Here is a 15384-nt window from a genome sequence, read left to right on the forward strand (position 1 = left end):
CAAGACTCAGCTTCTTTTTTGTCTCCTCAAAATATGGCTCAATAAAGTTTTACATTTCTGGGTTTGGGGTTGTATACCTGAGTTCAAATCTCATCTCAGCCATTTACTCCCTGTGTGGCCTTGAACAAGTCACAAATATCCTGTGCCTCAGTTTTCTCATTTGTAAAATAAGGGGAGATCTTTTCAGCTTCCAGTTCTAAATCTATTAATTTGTGATCCTATAAACAGGTGTATAGCTAAGCAAATGAACTTAATTTAAGCAGGGAAAAAGCATTAACACCTGAGGGTAATAGAAAAAAATCTAACATAAGAAATGAGACTAGGGGTATGAATATTCAAGGAAACTAATAAGTATAAGAAAAGTAAATAAGGAGGGAGAGAATTACAGGCAATAAAACTAGATATTATTGATGGAAAATCAAGCTCAAGAAACAAATAGCAAGTGAATTTTGCTAGACAATAAATTGTATGAAGGGAGTTATATTAAGTTTAACAGATAAGTTGGTAAAGGGCTTGAAATAGCCAGTAGAGATGTTTACCCTTTATCCTTGAAGTAATCAGCAGCCACTGAAGCCTAATGGGTAGAGAAGTGGCAGGGCCAGAATTATTATTAGAAAATTATTCTAATAACGGTATAGAGAATTGATTGACAAGCAAGGAGACCAGGTAGGACCTATTGCAGTAATCTGAGAGGGATTTTACAATTCTGGAGGTGATTTGGTTTAGGACAGGAAGGGATCTTAAAGGTAATGAGGTCCTGAACCAGGTTAGTAATGGGCTCAGAAACATAGAATGATTAAATTTAGAGCCTGAATAAATGTTAGATATCATCTATTCGAGCCCTCTCATTTTTCAGATGAGGATACTGAGCCAAAGGAGGTCAACACCAGAGATGAGAATAAGGGGGAGTTGAGTTCAAATTTTGCTCCAGATATTTACTAATGATGTGACCCTGGCAAAATCACTTACCCTCTGTCTGGATCAGTTTCCTCAATTGTAAAATGGAGATAATAGCAGCACCTGCCTCCTAGAATTATTTTGAGGATCAAATGTGATAACATATCAAGAGTTCTGCACAGTGGTTAGCAAATAGGAGGCACTTCTGAAATTGTTCTTTCCTTCTTTCCTTGCTTCCTTCCCCTAGGATAGGGAGGAGAAGGTGGAAGGACAGCCAGAGATGCCTCAGAATTTGTCACCTGCTCAAGATGCCTTCTTGCCACAGACATAACCTCTGTGGCTCATAGGTCCTTTTTTATTTTATTTTATTTTGGGGTGGGCAATGAGGGTTAAGTGACTTGCCCCGGGTCACACAGCTAGTAAGTGTCAAGTGTCAGGGTGGATTTGAACTCAGGTCCTCCAGAATCCAGGGCTGGTGCTTTATCCACTGGTGACACCTAGCCGCCCAACCATCATTGGTGCTACTTCGAAAAAAGATGATGTAACCATACTTGAAAGAACACTGATGCTTGCAGGGTCCTGGATCTAATTAATCTGTGTAAGCACCTGGCATGAAATCAAACACATTCATCTAGAGAGATAAGGCTGGCTTTGGCTAAAGAAGGATGCTTCTGACCTTAGTAGATTCCTCTGAGGAGGGACAGGAGCTTTGACACGTGAACATTTTTGGAAAGTTTTTTAAAAAATAGATAGTTTAGATAGTTTTGAAAGATTCTTAGATAGAGCAGTTGCTCTCCACCAAGCACATCCCTGTGTCTGGGATTTACATGACCCGGAATAGGATACCTACCTTCCACACATTCATTTGTAATTGTTTCATTGTAGTGTTTGAAATATTTTCTAGTTATACATGCAAAAGATCCAGTGTGGGAATTTTGTCTACCAATAGAGATAACAATGACTTACCTAACAAATAAATTGTAGGCTGTTGCCTGGGGCTCAGAAGTCTAAGTGATTTGCCCAAGATGACACAATTATTAAGTATCTAGGGTAGAATTCCAATTCAGTTCTTCCTGAGTTTAAGTCCAACACGTTATCCACTGTACCTTCTAGCTGACAAAGGAGTATTTGAACCCAGGCTTTCCTTTCTTGAGCTCAGAATTTTCTTCACTGCACCTTGAGTATTTCTGCCCATATTTACTCATGCTATTTCTTATTTCTGCTAGCCTTATATGTTTGTTAATTCACTCATGCAATAATTCAACAAGCTTATACTGAGTATCTACAAAGTATCTCACCACTTACTGAGTGCCATGGGAATACAGAGAATATGCCATTGCCCCTCTCCTCAAAAAAGCTTCTATGCCAATGAGTAAAACACAAAGGATAGAAGAAAACTACTAGAGGATGCCAGCTAACAATATCACTAAAGATAAACCTATCCAATCCAAACCCCATAATGGAAGAAGCAGCATGGGGCAGCAGGACCTCTGGATTTAGGGTCAGAGGGCATAGATTCACACCCTGGCTGTGTCATTGTGTGCCACAATCAGGTCAAATAACCTTTCTGGGCCTCTGTGGGCTCATCTGGAAAATCAAATGGTTGGACTAGATGCTACTCCGAGGTTCCTTCTAGCCTTAAATCTGTGATCTCTGTGGGGTGTTAGACAAGCCTATATAGCCTTTGAGGACCCATACAGCTCAAGATTTGCCATCCTATTATCTTGTTTTGTAAACCTATAGGAATAATCAAGGCGTAGTGATTGTATCCACAAAGGTGTGTTGTTAGCCAATATTTAATGGTGTAGCTGTGAGCAAGAAGACATACATGCCATTGGAATGATATTCAGAGAGCTCATTTCAAACTCATTTCATCACTGCAGTGGAATTCTAGAGAGGGAGTAGTCACAGCAACCTGGGGGATCATCAGGAATCCTGGGTCAAGCAGGAGTGAGAATTATAAAGGCTTGGTAGGAAACAGTAACCTTTACAGAGAGCCACCGATGTCACCATTTGAGAGCAGAGTTGTCCTTCTGGCCACAGACAGAGTAGGTACAGGACTAATGAGTTGACTAACTGGTTTTATCCAGCTGCATCAATATAAGCCATTGCACAACTCATACCAGCATGTGTTACTGAGTCTGCATCAGCAGCATGTGTGCTTTTCCACAATTCCAATGAGTGAATAAAACAAACAACAATGACAATGACGGCGACAACAACAACCAAAAAAAAAAATGACTGAGTGTACTACCCAAAATGATACTTCCTTGCCCTCTTTGTTGGGCCAATAGCTACTAATGACAAGAAAAACAATCAACAAAGGATGTTTTTTTTTTTAATTTCTCATTTCTCATCAGAAATCTTGCTTTAACATTGGGCAAAGAAGTACTAAAGTCTGTCTGTTATATCAGAAGTCTGTCTGGGATATCAGAAGGTATCCCAGAGATTTAATGAGTCAGAATCAGAGCATATCTAATCATGATTGCGTGATATCTTTCAGAGATTAATTATATTTTAAAAAGCTAAGTTTGTACCTGTCCCTAATAATAGTCATTTACTTTTATGCAATCCTTTTCTGGAATCTGTTTTATCCCCCAAATTACCATTTGACAGATTCAATTCCCATCTACTCAATTCAATTCAATGATTTGGTTCACACAACTGAAGCCCCACAATGTAAGTTTTGGTTACTAAAAAATCATCAACATGAGAAACCATGTATCATTGTAAGATTAACTCTAGGCAGGGGCTTATCTCCTAAAAAGACTGAGGTTATAAAACAATGGAATTTAGTTGTTTTCTTTTTAGAAATAATGGTGTGTCTTGCCACATTGACTTACCTTCCTTTCTGGCCAATTATACTTTGCAAAGATTGCATCATAGGTATCTACAGCCCCATCAGTAATGAGCATTATTGCCTGGCTGCAAATGCTTCCCTGTCCAGTGTGGTTGAACTGCAGAGAGAAATAAGTTTCAAGTTAAAATGTATTCTGGAAAGATGAATATATGAGTTAGTCCATAGAAAAGCATAGGAAAAAAGGAGATGTAACCTCATTAAATGAAGAGATTCTTTGACTCACCTGGATATCTCAAGACCTCATATTCTCCATTCTACATGAAACATGATTATTTTGAACATGATATATACCACATTGAAATTAATCAGAGAGATAACATGGGAGATAAGGAGAACATGTGGCTTAGTGTATACAGCAATAGGCCTGGAGTCAGGAAGACCTGAGTTCAAATCTGGACCCACAGACTTACGAATTATGTGACCTTGGAAAAGTCACAAACTCTGACTGCCTCACTTTTTTTTCATCTATAAAATAGGTGAAATGATAGCACCTACTTCCCAGGGTTGTTATGAACATCAGATGAGATAATAATTGTAAAATACTTGGCACATTGTCTGGCACATAGTGGGTACCATATAAATGCCTTATTATAACTGTTGTTGTTGTTACAATTATTGAGAGTTGAATCTCCCCTCATAGAATGTAAGCTCTTAAAGGGCAGGGATGGGTTCCTTTCTCTCAGAATTCCCAACACTGGGGGCAGCCAGGTGGCACAGTTGATAAAGCACTGGCCCTGGATTCAGGAGGAACTGAGTTCAAATCCAGCCTCAGATAGTATACACTTATGAGCTATGTGACCATGGGGATGTCACTTAACCCTCATTGACCCTCACAAAAACCCCCACAATTCGTAGCACCTAGAATGCTTCTCCACCTGGGGTTTCATTGCTATGAGGAATTTTCAATGAGGAAACATCTTTTGGCAATGCAGCTCAGCACCTGTCCTGCAACTTCTAGGTTGGGAGAGCTCATGGAGCAGTGAAGGACATAGGGGGCCCTCCCAGGCTCAAGCAGCCAGCACGCTTTGCAAGTGGGACTGGACACAGAACTTCCCACTTCTGAGGCCAATTTTCTTTCCTCTCCCTTACACCAGTTCTCATGTAGAAAGCATTTAAGAAATGGTGAATTGGGGGCAGCTAGATGGTTCAGTGGATAGAGCACTGGCCCTGGATTCAGGAGTACCTGAGTTCAAATCCAGCCTCAGACACTTAACACTTACTAGCTGTGTGACCCTGGGCAAGTCACTTAACCCCAATTGCCCCCCCCTCAAAAAAAAAGAAATGGTGAATTGAATCTAGAAACTTCTCATTTGTGCATCAGAGCTGATTCCAAACATGGATGAATGTTTTTTTTTTTTCCTTATACATTTTCAGCACCCAGAACAGTGCCTGGCACTTAATGGAAGCACTTAATAAGTATTTGTGGATTGTCAGTTCTTTAAAATAGGACCACAAAAGAATATAATCTAAATCAATCCCAAAAGCATTTTTAAGCATCTACTATGTGAAAGACACTGTTCTAAGAACTGGGGATAGAAAAAAAGTGATAAAGCAAGAAAGCAAGTGAACATGAAAGAAGAGGAAGAAAGGAAGAAAGAGAGGGAGAGAGGGAAGAAGGAAGGAAGAGAAGGTGAGAGAGAGAAAGAAAGAAGAAAGAAAGTAAAAGAAAAGAAGGAAGAAAGGGAGGAAGAAAAAGGAAAGAAAGGAAGGAAGGAAGGAAGGAAGGAAGGAAGGAAGGAAGGAAGGAAGGAAGGAAGGAAGGAAGGAAGGAAGGAAGGAAGGAAGGAAGGAAGGAAGGGAGGGAGGGAGGGAGGGAGGGAGGGAGGGAGGGAGGGAGGGAGGGAGGGAGGAAGGAAGGAAGGAAGGAAGGAAGGAAGGAAGGAAGGAAGGAAGGAAGGAAGGAAGGAGGGAAGGAAGGAAGGAAGGAAGGAAGGAAGGAAGAAAGAAAGAGAGGAAAAGAAAGAAAGGAGGGAAATAAGGAAATAAATTCTGTGATTTGAAAGAGAGTATGTTTTACTAAGGTGATAAAACCATAAGTAGATTGCTATACTACTATATTTATAGGCCAAGGATGTAGATGATGAAAAAGTCCCCATACACATATATTTAGAGCAGCGCTTTTTTGTAATAGCCAAGAACTGGGAAACAAAGTACATGCCCATTGATTAGGAAATAACTAAACAAGTTGTGGGATATAAATGTAATAGGATCTTACAGTGTTGTAAGAAATGCTGAAAATGATGAATACAGAGAAGCCTGGGAAAAAGACATGATGTGATTCACAGTGAAGCAAACAACTAAGAAAGTAATATCCTGTATCTAATGACTCTTTTTCAATCATTTTTCATTCATATATGACTCTTTGTGACCCCTAATTGGGCTTTTCTTGGCAAAGATATTGGAGTGGTTTCTCATTCTCTTTTCCAGTTTATTTTACAGAAGAGAAACTGAGGCAAACAGGGTTAAATGACTTGTCCAGGGTGACACTGCTAGTAAGTGTCTGAGGTTGGATTTGAAATCATGACGATTAGTCCCCCTTATCCTATTATTTATTTATTTTTTTGGCCAGACAATGAGGGTTAAGTGACTTGCCCAGGGTCACACAGCTAGTAAGGATCAAGTGTCTGAGGCTGGATTTGAACTCAGGTCTTCCTGAATCCAGGGACCATGCTTTATCCACTGCAGCACCTAGCTGCCCCTTAGACTCCCTCATTCTAAGCCCAGTGCTCTATCCATTCTGCCACCTAGCTACATAGAATGATTACAACAAAATAAATTAAAAGAACAACAACAAATCAATTATAACTTAATGTAATGGAATTATAATGACTGTTATTACCCCCAAATAAGAGATATGAGAAGCCACTCTCCTGATGTGTTTGCAGAGGTGGGGGTCTATATGTAAAGCATGTATATGTGTCAGATTTTTCAAATATGTTTTTTAACTTGGCTGAACTTTTGTTTCCCCTCCTTCTTTATAATTTGTTATAAGTAAAGGATTTTTGAGGATCAGGAATGTGAGAAAATAATGACCTGTATTTAGGGAAATTCAGATTTGCCTTTCTGGTACTTGCTGTCAGCCAAACTCACTATCCCCCTCAGGACCACAGCAAGATAAGTAGCCAGGAAGTCTGGGTGTGTTCTGAATTATTTGGATTGATTACCATATATAGAGAGATTTCCAGAATCAAGGGGAAGTTCAGTCCTTCTGACCTGATCTAATCCACCTTCAATTAGATGAACCAATTAGACTTGATTGATGTATAGTGACCCACGCCTTATCAAAAAGGGATAAAAACCTAGAAAAGTAGTCATTCTCTTTCACTTGGGACCATGAGAAGTTAGGGAGCTATTTTGTCAATCCCTTACCTGTATGGATTCATAAATGAATAATATGTTTGCCCAGAACTGGTGTCTCTTATAATTATTTTAAATGAAACAAGAAAGAAGTATGCATTTGGAAATAGATTCGAAAAAAGTCATGAAAAATCAATAATTCTTTGAAAGAGATGATAAGCATATTTGTAAAAATTGGAGAGAGAGAACATTAACTAAGGGGGGGAAGATCAGGCTTCCTATAGGAAGTAGTGAATGAGCTGAGTTCACAAAGAAGGTAGGTATTCTAAGAAATACAGGTAAGCTTGAAGTGCATTCCATATATGAGGGGATGGTAAGTGCAAAGATATGGTAATGTGACATGACATGCCCAGTTTGGAGAATAGCAAATGGGCCAGTTTGGCTAGAATGGAGAGCCCAGTAAGGGAAGTAGTGTGCAAGAGACAATTAGCCAGCACAGAGCAAGTGCTTAATAAGTAAGTTTTGACTGGTAAAATGTTCAATCCTATCGCTATGGATTATATGAACTGAGAGACTTCTAAAATTTAAAAAAAAATGCATCTAAGAAAAATAAATAAGGGCCTAATATGAAATACAAAGAGGCTGTTTCTGGATGGATGGAGACTGACTGATCATGTAAAACAAGAGAATATTTGGACCTCAAGTGGGCCAGAAATGTAGCCATTAAAGTGATAAATCCACATCTCTGCATTTTAGAGTCTGAATTTCATGATTCCCAAGATGTCCTGGTGCAGGTTTGGTTAGTCACTGATTCAAGGGACTTTAAAATTCATTAGCTTTCCAACTCACCCCAATGGTTTTAATTCAAACAGAATGCTTGCCTTAGAGCAGGGACTGTTTGTCTGTGGTACTAAGGTCATGTGATCTCCTTCAAAGCAGCATATGTGGCCCTTGAAGAAAGTTTAGAGAAAAATGTCTTATAGGTATGAATGCAGTGATTAAACATAAAGGTGTGTCCTCTGAAAGAAACCAAACCTTAAGATAGCAGAGATTGGGGAAATTCATAGCCTTGGGCAAGATGACTGCCCTTTAACTAGTTCACAAAACAATCTCACATGGTTTTCACTATCTTGATTCTTCTTCCTTCTACCTGAAGTTTTTAATAAGAGTTTAACTTTGCAACCCAGAATTGCCTTGATAAAGAGTTGCATTTCCTAGAAAGTTAGGGCCCACATTGGGGTATATGGGTTGTTCATGGAGAATTAGCACCTCTGGTGTGTGGGATTTCTGAGTCCCTTTTAGGGCTGTTCATCAACCTTTGGGATACCATTGGCCTGAACCATACTATTTCTTTTGTTTTGGGTGCTGTTTTTTTTTTCTATTTTGAGGTTTTGCATTACTGCCCTGATTTTTTCTCTTATAACAGGATTAATGCAGAAATAGGATTAATGTTATTATGGATATATATATATGTGTGTGTATATATATGTATATGTATATGTATATAGATATATAGATATAACCTATATCAGATTACCTGCTGTCTAGGGGAGGGGGGAGGGAGGGGAGGGAGGGAGAAAAATCTGAAATTGTAAAGCCTGTATAAACAAAAGTTGAGAACTATCTTTACATGTAACAGAAAAAATAAAATACCTTATATGTAAAAAAAAAAAAAGAAAGAAAGAAAAAGAAATGAAGGATGGTTTGGGCAGCTAGGTGGTACAGTGGATAAAGCACCAGCCCTGGATTCAGGAGTACCTGAGTTAAAATCCGACCTCAGACACTTAACACTTACTAGCTGTGTGACCCTAGGCAAGTCAATTAACCCCAATTGCCCTGAAAAAAAAATGAAGGATGGTGACTGTGCCAACACTGAGGTAAAGAGATCCCAAGATGTAGGTAAAACACAAATGTGCCCCAAGGCTCAAAGTCCCAGGTACTAGACATCTGTTTGGCCACCTCTGCTGCATTGGAGCAGACATGTTTTAAACCCACTGCACCATCTCAGAGAGGATCATGATCTTCATACCAACAACAAAGGCAGGCCTGGCCATCCTTGGGCTGGATCATCCAGGCTTTGATAATGGCCCAACTCTTAAAAGCCAGTGAATCAAGAAGTCTTCAGAGAGGCTTTCTGGATTTTTTTTTTAATTGTAACTTGTTTGTAAAGAAATACCCTGGAAAATTCTCTCTTAAAAAAAAAGATTTCCCTAGAGAGATCAGGAAAAAAAGAGAGAGAGAGAGAGAGAGAGAGAGAGAGAGAGAGAGAGAGAGAGAGAGAGAGAGAGAGAGAGAGAAGGGCAGAAGAGACTATTGCAAGCTGTTTATTTTTTAAAACATTACTTTCCTCTGCCTGGGACCACATTATTCTACATACTAATCTGCTGTTTGAGTATTTTGAAGAATGCAATTGCATTCAAATGCTTTGATGAGCAATATCTCTTCTCTTCATATTTGTCTAGAACTTTATTGAATAGCAAGAATGATGAAAGTGTTTTCCATAATAATAACGATGACAAGAACCCTATGATGAACAACAATTAACTCAGTGATTCATCAGTTAGAAGGGAAAATTTCGATGCATCCTGACATTTAGAGCGTTTGGTTGTGATTAACCATCGTTGAAATGTCACAGAATTTTGTTTAATTGGCTTAGAAAAAAAAATTAAGGTAATCACGGCAAAGATGGTATTCAATCCTAAGAAAGATAATTGCTGTTGTCACATGATAAGGTAGGTACTAACTAGCAAAGCCAGCCATTCCTGATTCCTACAGACTCAGATGAATACAGCATAAATCAGTGGTTGGAAGGAACTCAGAAGTGCATTCCTACAGTCTTTTCAAAGATGTGAGTCTCAGCAGCTACAAATCTTTGAGTGAGCTAAGCCAGTGTAGAACACAAAATGCAGGTGATTGCAAGGCAAAATTTACTTGGGTTAATTACCATCACCCCTGAACCATCCTCAAATGCCAGCCAGAATTTTAATTGTACACCTTTGTGTATGAATGCAGAGATGCAGGAACTCCAAAGAAATGAATATGAGTGTTTAAAGGTCATATTGATGAAGTAGAAAATAGAGAAACCTGGCTATTTCATGGCAAATTAACCAGCTCTGTGCTCATCAAAAGACATTACTGGTTAAAATGACAGAAGAGTGAGGACATGCCAGAAATATTTCTATCTGTGACACCAAGTGCAGTATGGGATAAAACTTCAAAAGAAGAGATGCTTGTACTCAACAATCTTACCCTCAAATGATATCAAACAGGGGCTTTAGAACTTAGTTAGGAGTGTATCCTTTTCATCTAGAATGCTTTGGACAACCCATTATGACTGAGAGATTGGATGGGCAACAAACCTGGCTTTGGAGTCAAAGAACCTAAGTCTGAGAATCCCTGGTTTTCCATGTACTATCTGTGTGACTTTGGGCAAGGGTCTCAACCTTTCTAGGCTTCTTTTGCTTCATTTGGAAAACTCAGGGGTTAAATAAGATCAATTAAAAGGTCTCTTCCATTTCTAAACATATGAGTCTAAGTTTCTTGCTATCAGAGGTTTGTAATTCATTGATCATGTTGTCAACTTTCCCATATGTATGTGTGTGTGTGTGTGTGTGTGTGTGTATATATATATATATATATATATATATATATATATATATATATATATATAGAGAGAGAGAGAGAGAGAGAGAGAGAGAGAGAGAGAGAGAGAGAGAGAGAGGCAGGCACAATAGGGAAAGGGAAAGTTATTAATTAATTAATAGCAAAGGTTTATTTAGTACCTATACTAGGCACTGTAGATACAAATATGAAAGAAAAAAACTTTATTCTCGGGGAGCTTACATTATAATCGAGAAGTAAATATAGAATTTGTGTCTGTGTGTATAGAACTTAAATATTAAGTTAATAAATGCAAATATATACACACATATATAGTAGTTAAATACAACTTATTTAGGGATGGAGGGCTCTAGCAGTTTGGTGGTATGGGAATGTGGAAAAGTCTTATGCAGAAGATAATGCTTGAGCTGCATCTTAAAGGAAGAGAGAGACTTTTTAAGGTAGAGGTAGAGGTAAGAAGGGAGTGCATTCCAGGCATGAGGGACAGTCAATGGGCCAGTACAAAGGGATGGAGATGGAATGTGGAATGCCATGTGTAAAGAACAGGTTAAGATGCATACTTGGTTATGGATACATGAGAAAAAATATACATATATACTGTTATTTTTCAGGAGCATGGGACAGTCCCAAGGCCTCAGAGAATCACAAAACATTAGAGATGAAAGGAACATCAATTGGCATCTAATCCAAACTATACCTGAATGAGCAACTCACCTACAACATCAACCATCACTCAACCTCTAAATGACCATCCCTTCAAACAGCCCATCCCATTTAGGAATTGTTCAAAAATGTGTCTACTTTCAGGTGGCAAACTGAGCTTTTTTCCAATGTCTAGTCATTCCTCTGAATCTTTTAGACTTTACAGTATTTGAGTCTCCTAAGAAATTGTAAATACTTCTTAGAGGGGTAGCATTCATCTTTTATTTTCCCAGTTAACACATTCCAAGAGAATAGTTAAGGTATATAAGTGAGCAAACTACATTATTGGCAAAGGAATGAAGAGCATATTAGATGTGAAGAGGTTGTAGAGGGAATTTTATAAAACAAACAAAAAAACCCCATTTTTTCTAAAACCTCATCTCAAAGACTAATTTTTACGTGAAGCATCTCCTTATCACCCCAACTTCTAGTGTCCTGCCCTAGGCAGACAGAATCTGTTTGGTGTCTATTTCACATACCTACACATATATCTATATGTACCTTTATATGAATATGTATATGTGTATGTGTATATATATGTATATATCTATATCTATCTATTTGCACATATAACTTCCTTTGATATAAAGGAAGCTCCTTGATGGAGGAACAATTTCAGTTTTGTTTTTGGCACAGTGACTGACAACATGATGCTTAATAAATGCTGGCCAATAGATTAGTTTGAAGTCTCCCAAATCTGACAAGGTCTTTAAACTAGGGTAAAAGGGAAAAAATAAGCACCTTTCCACTGAAATCTATACAATATTTTTATAAATGTGAGTACAACTATAAAATGAAGAGAAAAATAAATATTCAAACACAAAGAAAGCATTAAAAACTATGACCTCAAAAGTCTATATATGAGTGCATAGAATATGGTTAATGAATAGGGTAAACTAGAGGTCTTAATGGAAGAAATTAAATTTGATATTATAGGTGTCACTGTAAAATGCTTGAATAGGACAGGAATCCAGTTCGGGAAGGGCATATATTATTTAGAAGAACATAACAGATAAATGAGGTGGAACAGTCTTCTATATAAAGCAGAAATATTTATATGAAGAAACTCAAGAACTCAAGGTCTGAAACATAGAAGAGAATAATTCTGAAACTAAAGGAGAAACAAAGTTAATATTGTCATGGTGGATCTCTATGGACCACCTAGGCAGAAGGAGGAATAAGATGAAGAGGTATGAAAATAGCCAATTAATGAGGATTTGATAATCATTTACCATGTGCCAGGCCCTGTGTGAGATGCTGGGAATACAGAGACAAATAAAACAGTAATTGCCATAAAGGAGTTTATATTCCATTCAAAAAAAAGTCCTTTGGTGGAGATCACACATGATGAACCTGCCAGAAGAAATAAAATGCATCATATTTCACTAAAAAATATGAAACCAATCACTGGCACTCCCTCCTTTCCTCTGCTCTTCATTTAACATCAATCCAGTGTCTTCAATCACTGTCTCCTCCTTTATTCTTGTTTTGTATAGAGATATCCTACTCCTTGACAAAGCAAAGCCCTTTACATGCACCAGTCAACTTAATGCATCCTTTCTTTCCTAGTACATAGCCTCCTTGATCATACCTATCCTTTCACTAATTTTCAATCTCTCCCTGTATACTGGTTGCTTCTCTGCTTCCTACAAATATGTCCATGTATCATCAAATCTCAGAAAAAAAAGAAAACAAAAAACCCTCATACAATGTCTTTACCCACTAGCTACCATCCTATATCTCTTCTCCCATTTAAAGCTAAAGTCCTTGAAAAGGCAATGTATAATCACCCTTTCTTCTCAATGTCTTTTTAACTTTTTAGTGATCTGGCTTCCAATCTCATTCAGTTGAAATTCGCTCTCCAAAGTTACCAAATCATTTCTAATTGCCAAGCATTTATAGAGTGCTTATGATACACACAGACATAGTGTTAAGAAAATCAAACCAACAAATAAACAACCAGTGTCTGTCCTAATGAAACTCACTTTCTATTGGGAATTTTAGGTTCAAATCTTGGCTCTGATACTTACGATAGATAGATACAAGAATAAAGGAGGAGATAGTGACTGAAGATACTGGATTGATGTTAGATGAAGAGCAGAGGAGAAGAGGGAGCCCCAGTGATTGGCTTAATTTTTTTTAATGAAATATGATACATTTTATTTTATTTCTTCTGCCAGGTTCATTATTTGTGATCACTACCATAGGATCTTTTTTTTTAGTGGAATATAAACTGTTTTATTTGTCTCTGGGCAAGTACTTAACTTGCATTTTCTAAATGGTAAAATGAGGAGCATGGTTTACATGACCTCTGAGGTCTTTTACAGCTATAAATCTATGGTCCTTGGGTGCTCAGTCTAATCCTGCTACCATGTGATAGCATTTTATATATTCAGTGCTCTTTTTCTTAATCCTCCCATTTGTTGGTCTTCATCTACTGAAATAACCTGATATTATCTGTTAACTTAATTAAACTCTATACGTACTATATCCCTCTAGTAGAAAGTATGTTGTTCCAGGGGAGAAAAGATTCCAGTTTTTTTGTTTTGTTTTGTTTTGTGTGTGTGTGTGTGTGCACGCGTGCGCGTGTGTGTGTGCATGTGTGTGTGTATGTGTGTGTGTGTGTGTGTGTGTGTGTGTGTGTGTTTGCATTCCCATGGCCAACAATGAATTTGGTTCATCCTAGTCTCTGAGTCAGTGCTTGTTGGAATGAATTGTTGGACTTAGTTATGATAATGTCCCTGATTCTTTGGGCCACCCTGTCCTGGACCTCATCAAAGAAGCTTTCATTTCTGACATGCTAAGACAATCTCATTTAAACCTGGGTTTGTGGTATACCCCTAGCATGTAGCAGAATCCCAGCCCAGAAGTCTAGAGACTCAGAGGCAGAATATGAATTCCACAACATGACAGGAATCCTCAAGAGGTCTCAAAATATGTTTTGTCAGCTATCCAGGATGTTGGAGGTCAATGTATCCCTTAGCTTTCTTCAAAGAACTCAGAATTTATTTCTCCTGATGTGGGCACTTGGGCACTGATCCGGCAAAATAAATGTTTTCAGTGGCACCAAGTCATTTGAGGGTCATTGGAAAACTTTTTGCTGGAACACAGCGCTCAGCTTTCTGGGACCTTGGCAACATATTGGTACAGAGCTCAGCCCAGAATTTACAGGCTTTGTTCTGTGCTTTGGAACTATTAGTGAGCTGTTAAAATATATGTGGTGGCCAAAGCAACAGAATGTCCCCCAAATAATGATTGGCTACCTCAGAATAGATCAGGCTTTGAGAGGATGCTAAGCATGACTGCATCCCCAGTCAGTGTCAGGGAAATTAACATAGTAAGAACCAGAGAACTCCTACTTTCTGTTCATTATTACTTCATACTTCTCTTTTACATTAATGCCATTTAGAAGGAGGCTTTGAATCCACAGGGCTATTGATTCTAGTGATACTACTTAGGGGAGATTCACTAAAAAAAGAAGCCTGATGTTCTATTCCACACAGGGCAAGAACATCAAGGAAATCAAGGTCCTTTCCCAGTCACTGTTCATTGGGTTGTTCTACTTTTGTTAAATCAAATGCCTCAGAGAAGTATGGCTTTTATTTAAATGTTAATCCTTTCTCATCCAGAAGCTCAGCTCTTTTTACAATAGTGGTATCATTTCACAAGATGGGAAGGAGGTGGCCATTCACCTTACCTGGATTCTATACAGTATCATAGAACTGAGCCTGAAATGGTAACTTAAATGTACAATATACTAGGAATAGGAACATTTATTATGATTTTAAAGCAGCTCTTTGTTTTGGTATAGAAACAAGAAAAGACTTTTCAGGATTTTAAGCTGAGGAAATGACATTCCAAAGTGCTAAAGATAATAAATGATGGAAATTGAATGGCGCTAAAGGAACACATACACACTGTCGATGAGGCTACAAACTGGAAAAAAAAAAATTTGAATTTGGGAAGAACATTCACCATACTGTTTATATCCTCTGAGGCAGTGATTT

The 15384-nt window shown here is 38.1% G+C and overlaps 1 protein-coding gene across 2 annotated transcripts in view; it reads right to left on the bottom strand.

The window, feature by feature from the left end:
• The window catches only part of CACNA2D3 (calcium voltage-gated channel auxiliary subunit alpha2delta 3), a 1069564-nt gene that overhangs the window by 512579 nt on the left and 541601 nt on the right, over positions 1-15384 (bottom strand). For both annotated transcript variants that reach the window (XM_043978536.1, XM_043978534.1), the window contains exon 11: positions 3741-3854. In XM_043978536.1, coding sequence (XP_043834471.1) covers positions 3741-3854 — 114 coding nt within the window. The remainder of the gene's footprint in view (positions 1-3740; positions 3855-15384) is intronic.

The sequence above is a fragment of the Dromiciops gliroides genome, chromosome 1 (genome assembly GCF_019393635.1).
Source record: "Dromiciops gliroides isolate mDroGli1 chromosome 1, mDroGli1.pri, whole genome shotgun sequence".
Classification (NCBI taxonomy): Eukaryota; Metazoa; Chordata; class Mammalia; order Microbiotheria; family Microbiotheriidae; genus Dromiciops; species Dromiciops gliroides.